The sequence below is a fragment of the Pseudophryne corroboree genome, chromosome 6, assembly GCF_028390025.1.
Source record: "Pseudophryne corroboree isolate aPseCor3 chromosome 6, aPseCor3.hap2, whole genome shotgun sequence".
Classification (NCBI taxonomy): domain Eukaryota; kingdom Metazoa; phylum Chordata; class Amphibia; order Anura; family Myobatrachidae; genus Pseudophryne; species Pseudophryne corroboree.
Window position 1 is genome coordinate 7,268,078 of NC_086449.1, and position 12,421 is coordinate 7,280,498.

The window sequence follows — 12,421 nt, forward strand, 5'->3', positions numbered from 1 at the left end:
GGTTTTCCCCCGATAACAACTGATAATTTCTAAAATGTTATTGGCATTATATCCTTTCCCGCCAGAGGTTAGGGTGCGTTGGGAAACACCCCCTAGGGTGGATAAAGCGCTCACACGCTTGTAAGGGCTCTACCCTCTCCTGAGATGGCCGCCCTTAAGGATCCTGCTGATAGAAAGCAGGAGGGTATCCTAAAATGTATTTACACACATACTGGTGTTATACTGCGACCAGCAATCGCCTCAGCCTGGATGTGCAGTGCTGGGTTGGCGTGGTCGGATTCCCTGACTGAAAATATTGATACCCTAGATAGGGACAGTATATTTTTGCCTATAGAGCATTTAAAAGATGCATTTCTATATATGCGTGATGCACAGCGGAATATTTGCCGACTGGCATCAAGTCTAAGTGCGTTGTCCATTTCTACCAGTAGAGGGTTATGGACACGTCAGTGGTCAGGTGATGCGTATTCCAAACGGCATTTGGAAGTATTGCCTTAATAAGGGGAGGAGTTATTTGGGGTCGGTCTTTCAGACCTGGTGGCCACGGCAACAGCTGGGAAATCCACGTTTGTACCCCAGGTCGCCTCTCAACATGAGAAGACGCCGTATTATCAGGCGCAGTCTTTTCGTGGACAAGCGGGCAAAATGTTCCTCATTTCTGCCCCGTGACAGAGGGAGAGGAAAAAGGCTGCAGAAATCAGCCAGTTCCCAGGAACAGAAACCCTCTCCCGCCTCTGCCAAGCCCTCAGTATGACGCTGGGGCTTTACAAGCAGAATCAGGCACGGTGGGGGGCCCGTCTCAATGAATTTCAGCGCGCAGTGGGCTCACTCGCAAGTAGACCCCTGGATCCTTCAGGTGATATCTCAGGGGTACAAATTAGAATTCGAGACGTCTCCCCCTCGCCGTTTTCCTAAAGTCGGCTTTACCGATGTCTCCTTCTGACAGGGAGACAGTTTTGGAAGCCATTCACAAGCTGTATTCCCAGCAGGTGATAATCAAGGTACCCCTCCTGCAACAGGGAACGGGGTATTATTCCACACTGTTGTGGTACCGAAGCCGGACGGCTCGGTGAGACCGATTCTAAATCTAAAATCTTTGAACACTTACATACAGAGGTTCAAATTCAAGATTGAGTCACTCAGAGCAGTGATTGCGAACCTGGAAGAAGGGGACTACATGATGTCTCGGGACATCAAGGATGCTTACCTTCATGTCAAAATTTACCCTTCTCACCAAGGGTACCTCAGGTTTATGGTACAGAACTGTCACTATCAGTTCAGACGCTGCCGTATGCATGGTCCACGGCACCCCGGGTCTTTACCAAGGTAATGGCCGAAATGATGATATTCCTTCGAAGGAAGGGAATTTTAGTTATCCCTTACTTGGACGATTCCCTGATAAGGGTAAGATCCAGGGAACAGTTGGAGGTCGGTGTAGCACTATCTCAGGTAGTGTTGCGGCAGCACGATTGGATTCTCAATATTCCAAAATCGCAGCTGGTTCCGACGACTTGTCTTCGGTTCCTAGGGATGATCCTGGACACAGTCCAGAAAAAGGTGTTTCTCCCGGAGGGGAAAGACAGGGAGTTATCCGAGCTAGTCAGGAACCTCCTAAAACCGAGCCAAGTCTCAGTGCATCAATGCACAAGGGTTCTGGGTAAAATGGTGGCTTCCTACGAAGCAATCCCATTCGGCAGATTCCACGCAAGAACTTTCCAGTGGGACCTGCTGGACAAATGGTCCTGGTCGCATCTTCAGATGCATCAGCGGATAACCATGTCACCAAGGACAAGGGTGTCCCTCCTGTGGTGGTTGCAGAGTGCTCATCTTCTAGAGGGCCGCAGATTCGGCATTCAGGACTGGGTCCTGGTGACCACGGATGCCAGCCTGCGAGGCTGGGGAGCAGTCACACAGGGAAGGAATATCCAGGGCTTATGGTCAAGCCTGGAGACATCACTTCACATAAATATCCTGAAGCTAAGGGCCATTTACAATGCTCTAAGCTTAGCAAGACCTCTGCTTCAAGGTCAGCCGGTGTTGATCCAGTCGGACAACATCACGGCAGTCACCCACGTAAACAGACAGGGTGGCACAAGAAGCAGGAGGGCAATGGCAGAAGCTGCAAGGATTCTTCGCTGGGCGGAAAATCATGTGATAGCACTGTCAGCAGTATTCATTCCGGGAGTGGACAACTGGGAAGCAGACTTCCTCAGCACGACCTCCACCCGGGAGAGTGGGGACTTCACCCAGAAGTCTTCCACATGATTATAAACCGTTGGGAAAAACTCGGCAGGTATTGCGCCAGGTCAAGGGACCCTCAGGCAATAGCTGTAGACGCTCTGGTAACACCGTGGGTGTACCAGTCAGTGTATGTGTTCCCTCCTCTGCCTCTCATACCCAAGGTACTGAGATTTATAAGATGGAGAGGAGTAAGCACTATATTCGTGGCTCCGGATTGGCCAAGAAGGACTTGGTAACCGGAACTTCAAGAGATGCTCACGGAGGATCCGTGGCCTCTACCTCTAAGAAGGGACCTGCTCCAACAAGGACCCTGTCTGTTCCAAGACTTACCGTGGCTGCGTTTGGCGGTTGAACGCCGGATCCTGAAGGAAAAAAGGCATTCCGGATGAAGTCATCCCTATCCTGATCAAAGCCAGGAAGGATGTAACCGCAAAACATTATCACCGCATTTGGCGAAAATATGTTGCGTGGTGCGAGGCCAGTAAGGCCCGACGGAGGAAATTCAACTGGGTCGATTCCTACATTTCCTGCAAACAGGAGTGTCTATGGGCCTGAAATTGGGGTCCATTAAGGTTCAAATTTCGGCCCTGTCAATTTTCTTCCAAAAAGAACTAGCTTCAGTCCCTGAAGTTCAGACGTTTGTAAAAGGGGTACTGCATATACAGCCTCCTTTTGTGCCTCCAGTGGCACTTTGGGATCTCAATGTAGTTTTTTGGGTTCCAAAAGTCACATTGGTTTGAACCACTTAAATCTGTGGAGTTAAAATATCTCACATGGAAAGTGGTCATGCTGTTGGCCCTGGCCTGGGCCAGGCGCGTGTCAGAATTGGCGGCTTTATCCTGTAAAAGCCCTTATCTGATTTTCCATTCGGACAGGGCGGAATTGAGGACTCGTCCTCAGTTTCTCCCTAAGGTGGTTTCAGCGTTTCACCTGAACCAACCTATTGTGGTGCCTGCGGCTACTAGGGACTTGGAGGACTCCAAGTTGCTAGACGTTGTCAGGGCCCTGAAAATATATGTTTCCAGGACGGCTGGAGTCAGAAAATCTGACTCGCTGTTTATCCTGTATGCACCCAACAAGCTGGGTGCTCCTGCTTCTAAGCAGACTATTGCTCGTTGGATTTGTAGTACAATTCAGCTTGCACATTCTGTGGCAGGCCTGCCACAGCCAAAAATCTGTAAATGCCCACTCCACAAGGAAGGTGGGCTCATCTTGGGCGGCTGCCCGAGGGGTCTCGGCTTTACAACTTTGCCGAGCAGCTACTTGGTCAGGAGCAAATACGTTTGTAAAATTCTACAAAATTGATACCCTGGCTGAGGAGGACCTGGAGTTCTCTCAATTGGTGCTGCAGAGTCATCCGCACTCTCCCGCCCGTTTGGGAGCTTTGGTATAATCCCCATGGTCCTTACGGAGTCCCCAGCATCCACTTAGGACGTTAGAGAAAATAAGAATTTACTTACCGATAATTCTATTTCTCGTAGTCCGTAGTGGATGCTGGGCGCCCATCCCAAGTGCGGATTGTCTGCAATACTGGTACATAGTTATTGTTACCAAAAAATCGGGTTATTGCTGTAGTGAGCCATCTTTTCTAGAGGCTCCTCTGTTATCATGCTGTTAACTGGGTTCAGATCACAAGTTGTACAGTGTGATTGGTGTGGCTGGTATGAGTCTTACCCGGGATTCAAAATCCTTCCTTATTGTGTACGCTCGTCCGGGCACAGTATCCTAACTGAGGCTTGGAGGAGGGTCATAGGGGGAGGAGCCAGTGCACACCAGATAGTCCTAAAGCTTTCTTTAGATGTGCCCAGTCTCCTGCGGAGCCGCTATTCCCCATGGTCCTTACGGAGTCCCCAGCATCCACTACGGACTACGAGAAATAGAATTATCGGTAAGTAAATTCTTATTTTTTAATAAAACTGTGTATTAAACAAAGTTTGTGTACATTGAGCCATCAGAAAACAAAGGTTTCACTATCTCGGTCTCACTCAAAAAATTCCGTATTTCGGAATATTTGGATATGGGATACTCAACCTGTAATATAAAGCAATAATTATGACTGATTCTGTATTCAGAGCAGAACAGAAATGTTATTGGTAAAAAGCTACGGCTGCACACAGATATACAAGTGTCATCAATTTAATCAACAGTCTCCTCCTGCTTCCTTGTCACTTGGCGTTGCGAACAGGATGCATTTTCTGCAAGAAAGACTCCCGACGTTAGCAGATTGTCACGTGACCTGGCGTTCCATAATGGATGTTTGGCGTGACTGCAGCAAATATGAATGTGGACACGTCGGTGGTATAAATCCACCGTCCTCTATAGCCTTAATTTGCACATTAGTTAATGTCGAGCTATAAGTGCAGCAGTGCAATCAGAAAACCTGTTCCTGTTATAGCCTCCGGTCAGTGACCCACAGTTGGAATACATCAGTCAATAACAAATGTTTGCTCATCAATATATAGTTACCACATCTATATTTAGTTAATGGGGTTCTTTATTAGCAGAAATCATTCACGGAAGGACTCGGATCCCTTGGTAGTGCTGAACAAGTGATGCCGTATGGCTGAGGATGCCAGAGAGCAGTTGGTGTGTGCCATTGACCGTTCTGCAGTGAGGGTCCTGAGGCTTGCTCCAGGTTTTCAGTAGTCCAATAGCATTCCCATAGGCATAGAGGAACGTAGGACTGAGCATGAGAGGCAAAATACAGCATCTGCTTTTCTCCATTACTATTGCTACGCTGTTAATATATCCCATTTCTATTCCTCTATAGAGCACAGTAACTTCGGACACCCTGTGGCCTAACATCTCTTCTCCTCTCCCCGAGATGTCCAGCTATTTACAATGAATAGCAAGGAATGTGCCGAGCTATCAGGTGAGATGATCATTATACAATAATGTAATAATATATCACTATATTCCGAGGTCTCAGGTGAGATTATATCACTGCACACCGAGGTCTCAGGATAGATTATATCACTGTACACCGAGCTCTTAGGTGAGATTATATCACTGTACACCGAGCTCTCAGGTGAGATTATATCACTGTACTCCGAGGTCTCAAGTGAGATTAAATCACTGTACTCCGAGGTCTCAGGGGAGATTATATCACTGTACATGGTGGTCTCAGGTGAGATTATATCACTGTACACCGAGGTCTGAAGTGAGATTATATCACTGTACACCGAGGTCTCAGGTGAGATTATATCACTGTACACTGTGGTCTCAAGAGAGATTATATCACTGTACACCGAGGTCTCAGGGGAGATTATATCACTGTACGTGGTGGTCTCAGGTGAGATTATATTACTGTACACTGCGGTCTCAAGTGAGAATATATCACTGTACACCGAGGTCTCAAGTGAGATTATACCGCTGTACACTGAAGTCTCAGGTGAGATTATACCGCTGTACACTGAAGTCTCAGGTGAGATTATACCACTGTACACTGAAGTATCAGGTGAGATTATACCGCTGTACACTGAAGTCTCAGGTGAGATTATACCGCTGTACACTGAAGTCTCAGGTGAGATTATATCGCTGTACACTGAAGTCTCAGGTGAGATTATATCACTGTACACTGAAGTATCAGGTGAGATTATACCGCTGTACACTGAAGTCTCAGGTGAGATTATACCGCTGTACACTGAAGTCTCAGGTGAGATTATATCGCTGTACACTGAAGTCTCAGGTGAGATTATATCACTGTACACCGAGGTCTCAGGTAAGATTATATCACTGTACACCGAGGTTTCTGGTGAGATTATATCACTGTACACTGCGGTTTCCGGTGAGAGTATATCACTGTACACTGCGGTCTCAAGTGAGATTATATCACTGTACACCGAGGTCTCATGCCCCCTACTAGTAGAAGCAATAATTTGTAAGTTGTGACATATCCTTCGGTTCTTTGGTTTATATTAATTCTTCCTTTTCAGTCCATGTATTATCCTGTGACTCTTTCTCTTAGAAAACAGCCACCATATCAAGGTTTTCCTACCCAAGAAGCTGCTGGAGTGTTTACCTAAGTGCACGGTTTTGCCTAAAGAGAGACAACGCTGGAACACCAATGAGGTATGGACGCCTGCATTAGGTATCTCTGCACTATAGGGGCAAATGACGTACACCCATACTCCACAAGATCAGTTATTGCCACTCAGATTTATCACTTTACCATCTCCTGATATACTCTGTGCTGCTGGGGACTCTGCTCCTCCCACTATATAACTCTCAGTCTGTGGCTTCCTGCTGCCTCCATTCCCCTCCTCACATCATGTCACTGGCCCTGTCACATGCAGCCCTGTCCTGGCTAACATATCTCTCATCTCCTGATATACTCTGTGCTGCTGGGGACCCTGCTCCTCCCACTATATAACTCTCAGTCTGTGGCTTCCTGCTGCCTCTATTCCCCTCCTCACATCATGTCACTGGCCCTGTCACATGCAGCCCTGTCCTCACTGACACATCACTCATCTCCTGATATACTCTGTGCTGCTGGGGGACCCTGCTCCTCCCACTATATAACTCTCAGTCTGTGGCTTCCTGCTGCCTCCATTCCCCTCCTAACATCATGTCGCTGCCCCTGTCACATGCAGCCCTGTCTTCACTGACACATTACTCATCTCCTGATATACTCTGTGCTGCTGGGGACCCTGCTCCTCCCACTATATAATAGGGATGAGCGGGTTCGGTTCCTCGGAATCCGAACCCGCCCGAACTTCATGTTTTTTTACACGGGGCCGAGCGACTCGGATCTTCCCGCCTTGCTCGGTTAACCCGAGCGCGCCCGAACGTCATCATCCCGCTGTCGGATTCTCGCGATGCTCTGATTCTATCGCGAGACTCGGATTCTATATAAGGAGCCGCGCGTCGCCGCCATTTTCACACGTGCATTGAGATTCATAGGGAGAGGACGTGGCTGGCGTCCTCTCCGTTTATAGAGAAGAGAGTGAGACAGTAGAGAGAGACACAGTAGTAATTTTGGGGAGCATTAGGAGGAGTACTAGTTACTTGCTGAAGTGATAGATAGTGTGACTGTATATTATCTGACTTGTGGGGGAGACACTGACAGTGGGGAGCAGTTAGAGTCTGAGAGCAGGACTCAGGAGTACATATAACGTACAGTGCACACTTTTGCTGCCAGAGTGCCACACTGCCATTGTGACCACACTGACCACCAGTATAATATATATTGTGATTGTCTGCTTAGGAGTACTACTTGCAAGTTGCTGATAGTGTGACCAGTGACCTGACCACCAGTCACCACCAGTTTAATATATATATATATATATATATATATATATTGTATACCACCTACCCGTGGTTTTTTTTTTTTTCTTTCTTCTTTATACATACTACTATAGTAGCTTACTGTAGCAGTCTGCGGTGCTGCTGAGCTGACTGTGTCCAGCAGGTCCGTCATCAGTCATTACATAATAAATATATATACCTGTCCGGCTGCAGTACTAGTGATATTATATATATATATATATATATTGATTTCATCTCATTATCATCCAGTCTATATTAGCAGCAGACACAGTACGGTAGTCCACGGCTGTAGCTACCTCTGTGTCGGCAGTCGCTGGTCCATCCATAATTGTATACCACCTACCCGTGTTTTTTTTTTTTTTTCTTTCTTCTTCTTTATACATACTACTATAGTAGCTTACTGTAGCAGTCTGCGGTGCTGCTGAGCTGACAGTGTCCAGCAGGTCCGTCATCAGTCATTACATAATAAATATATATACCTGTCCGGATGCAGTACTAGTGATATTATATATATATATATTGATTTCATCTCATTATCATCCAGTCTATATTAGCAGCAGACACAGTACGGTAGTCCACGGCTGTAGCTACCTCTGTGTCGGCAGTCGCTGGTCCATCCATAATTGTATACCACCTACCCGTGGTTTTTTTTTTTTTCTTTATACATACTACTATAGTAGCTTACTGTAGCAGTCTGCGGTGCTGCTGAGCTGACAGTGTCCAGCAGGTCCGTCATCAGTCATTACATAATAAATATATATACCTGTCCGGCTGCAGTACTAGTGATATTATATATATATATATTGATTTCATCTCATTATCATCCAGTCTATATTAGCAGCAGACACAGTACGGTAGTCCACGGCTGTAGCTACCTCTGTGTCGGCAGTCGCTCGTCCATCCATAAGTATACTAGTATCCATCCATCTCCATTGTTTACCTGAGGTGCCTTTTAGTTGTGCCTATTAAAATATGGAGAACAAAAATGTTGAGGTTCCAAAATTAGGGAAAGATCAAGATCCACTTCCACCTCGTGCTGAAGCTGCTGCCACTAGTCATGGCCGAGACGATGAAATGCCAGCAACGTCGTCTGCCAAGGCCGATGCCCAATGTCATAGTACAGAGCATGTAAAATCCAAAACACCAAATATCAGTAAAAAAAGGACTCCAAAATCTAAAATAAAATTGTCGGAGGAGAAGCGTAAACTTGCCAATATGCCATTTACCACACGGAGTGGCAAGGAACGGCTGAGGCCCTGGCCTATGTTCATGGCTAGTGGTTCAGCTTCACATGAGGATGGAAGCACTCAGCCTCTCGCTAGAAAACTGAAAAGACTCAAGCTGGCAAAAGCACCGCAAAGAACTGTGCGTTCTTCGAAATCCCAAATCCACAAGGAGAGTCCAATTGTGTCGGTTGCGATGCCTGACCTTCCCAACACTGGACGTGAAGAGCATGCGCCTTCCACCATTTGCACGCCCCCTGCAAGTGCTGGAAGGAGCACCCGCAGTCCAGTTCCTGATAGTCAGATTGAAGATGTCAGTGTTGAAGTACACCAGGATGAGGAGGATATGGGTGTTGCTGGCGCTGGGGAGGAAATTGACAAGGAGGATTCTGATGGTGAGGTGGTTTGTTTAAGTCAGGCACCCGGGGAGACACCTGTTGTCCGTGGGAGGAATAGGGCCGTAGACATGCCTGGTGAAAATACCAAAAAAATCAGCTCTTCGGTGTGGAAGTATTTCACCAGAAATGCGGACAACATTTGTCAAGCCGTGTGTTGCCTTTGTCAAGCTGTAATAAGTAGGGGTAAGGACGTTAACCACCTCGGAACATCCTCCCTTATACGTCACCTGCAGCGCATTCATAATAAGTCAGTGACAAGTTCAAAAACTTTGGGCGACAGCGGAAGCAGTCCACTGACCAGTAAATCCCTTCCTCTTGTAACCAAGCTCACGCAAACCACCCCACCAACTCCCTCAGTGTCAATTTCCTCCTTCCCCAGGAATGCCAATAGTCCTGCATGCCATGTCACTGGCAATTCTGACGAGTCCTCTCCTGCCTGGGATTCCTCCGATGCATCCTTGCGTGTAACGCCTACTGCTGCTGGCGCTGCTGTTGTTGCTGCTGGGAGTCGATGGTCATCCCAGAGGGGAAGTCGTAAGCCCACTTTTACTACTTCCACCAAGCAATTGACTGTCCAACAGTCCTTTGCGAGGAAGATGAAATATCACAGCAGTCATCCTGTTGCAAAGCGGATAACTGAGGCCTTGACAACTATGTTGGTGTTAGACGTGCGTCCGGTATCCGCCGTTAGTTCACAGGGAACTAGACAATTTCTTGAGGCAGTGTGCCCCCGTTACCAAATACCATCTAGGTTCCACTTCTCTAGGCAGGCGATACCGAGAATGTACACGGACGTCAGAAAAAGACTCACCAGTGTCCTAAAAAATGCAGTTGTACCCAATGTCCACTTAACCACGGACATGTGGACAAGTGGAGCAGGGCAGGGTCAGGACTATATGACTGTGACAGCCCACTGGGTAGATGTATGGACTCCCGCCGCAAGAACAGCAGCGGCGGCACCAGTAGCAGCATCTCGCAAACGCCAACTCTTTCCTAGGCAGGCTACGCTTTGTATCACCGGTTTCCAGAATACGCACACAGCTGAAAACCTCTTACGGCAACTGAGGAAGATCATCGCGGAATGGCTTACCCCAATTGGACTCTCCTGTGGATTTGTGGCATCGGACAACGCCAGCAATATTGTGTGTGCATTAAATATGGGCAAATTCCAGCACGTCCCATGTTTTGCACATACCTTGAATTTGGTGGTGCAGAATTTTTTAAAAAACGACAGGGGCGTGCAAGAGATGCTGTCGGTGGCCAGAAGAATTGCGGGACACTTTCGGCGTACAGGCACCACGTACAGAAGACTGGAGCACCACCAAAAACGCCTGAACCTGCCCTGCCATCATCTGAAGCAAGAAGTGGTAACGAGGTGGAATTCAACCCTCTATATGCTTCAGAGGTTGGAGGAGCAGCAAAAGGCCATTCAAGCCTATACAATTGAGCACGATATAGGAGGTGGAATGTACCTGTCTCAAGCGCAGTGGAGAATGATTTCAACGTTGTGCAAGGTTCTGCAACCTTTTGAACTTGCCACACGTGAAGTCAGTTCAGACACTGCCAGCCTGAGTCAGGTCATTCCCCTCATCAGGCTTTTGCAGAAGAAGCTGGAGGCATTGAAGGAGGAGCTAAAAGGGAGCGATTCCGCTAGGCATGTGGGACTTGTGGATGGAGCCCTTAATTCGCTTAACAAGGATTCACGGGTGGTCAATCTGTTGAAATCAGAGCACTACATTTTGGCCACCGTGCTCGATCCTAGATTTAAAAACTTCCTTGGATCTCTCTTTCCGGCAGACACAAGTCTGCTGGGGTTCAAAGACCTGCTGGTGACAAAATTGTCAAGTCAAGCGGAACGCGACCTGTCAACATCTCCTCCTTCACATTCTCCCGCAACTGGGGGTGCGAGGAAAAGGCTCAGAATTCCGAGCCCACCCGCTGGCGGTGATGCAGGGCAGTCTGGAGCGACTGCTGATGCTGACATCTGGTCCGGACTGAAGGACCTGACAACGATTACGGACATGTCGTCTACTGTCACTGCATATGATTCTCTCACCATTGAAAGAATGGTGGAGGATTATATGAGTGACCGCATCCAAGTAGGCACGTCAGACAGTCCGTACTTATACTGGCAGGAAAAAGAGGCAATTTGGAGGCCCTTGCACAAACTGGCTTTATTCTACCTAAGTTGCCCTCCCACAAGTGTGTACTCCGAAAGAGTGTTTAGTGCCGCCGCTCACCTTGTCAGCAATCTGCGTACGAGGTTACTTCCAGAAAATGTGGAGAAGATGATGTTCATTAAAATGAATTATAATCAATTCCTCCGTGGAGACATTGACCAGCAGCAATTGCCTCCACAAAGTACACAGGGAGCTGACATGGTGGATTCCAGTGGGGACGAATTGATAATCTGTGAGGAGCGGGATGTACACGGTGATATATCGGAGGATGATGATGAGGTGGACATCTTGCCTCTGTAGAGCCAGTGTGTGCAAGGAGAGATTAATTGCTTCTTTTTCGGTGGGGGTCCAAACCAACCCGTCATTTCAGTCACAGTCGTGTGGCAGACCCTGTCACTGAAATGATGGGTTGGTTAAAGTGTGCATGTCCTGTTTATACAACATAAGGGTGGGTGGGAGGGCCCAAGGACAATTCCATCTTGCACCTCTTTTTTCTTTCATTTTTATTTGCGTCATGTGCTGTTTGGGGAGTGTTTTTTGGAAGGGCCATCCTGCGTGACACTGCAGTGCCACTCCTAGATGGGCCAGGTATTTGTGTCGGCCACTAGGGTCGCTTAGCTTACTCACACAGCTACCTCATTGCGCCTCTTTTTTTCTTCTTTGCGTCATGTGCTGTTTGGGGAGTGTTTTTTAGAAGGGCCATCCTGCGTGACACTGCAGTGCCACTCCTAGATGGGCCAGGTGTTTGTGTCGGCCACTAGGGTCGCTTAGCTTACTCACACAGCTACCTCATTGCGCCTCTTTTTTTCTTCTTTGCGTCATGTGCTGTTTGGGGAGTGTTTTTTAGAAGGGCCATCCTGCGTGACACTGCAGTGCCACTCCTAGATGGGCCAGGTGTTTGTGTCGGCCACTAGGGTCGCTTATCTTACTCACACAGCTACCTCATTGCGCCTCTTTTTTTCTTCTTTGCGTCATTCGCTGTTTGGGGAGTGTTTTTTGGAAGGGCCATCCTGCGTGACACTGCAGTGCCACTCCTAGATGGGCCAGGTGTTTGTGTCGGCCACTAGGGTCGCTTAGCTTACTCACACAGCTACCTCATTGCGCCTCTTTT

General features: G+C 47.7%; 1 protein-coding gene across 2 annotated transcripts in view; it reads left to right on the forward strand.

Annotated features, from left to right (window-relative positions):
- The window catches only part of LOC134935885 (calmodulin-binding transcription activator 2-like), a 64,815-nt gene that overhangs the window by 26,794 nt on the left and 25,600 nt on the right, over window positions 1–12,421 (forward strand). For both annotated transcript variants that reach the window (XM_063930734.1, XM_063930735.1), the window contains exons 2-3: window positions 5,012–5,113; window positions 6,209–6,312. In XM_063930734.1, coding sequence (XP_063786804.1) covers window positions 5,083–5,113; window positions 6,209–6,312 — 135 coding nt within the window. In that variant the 5' untranslated portion in view covers window positions 5,012–5,082. The remainder of the gene's footprint in view (window positions 1–5,011; window positions 5,114–6,208; window positions 6,313–12,421) is intronic.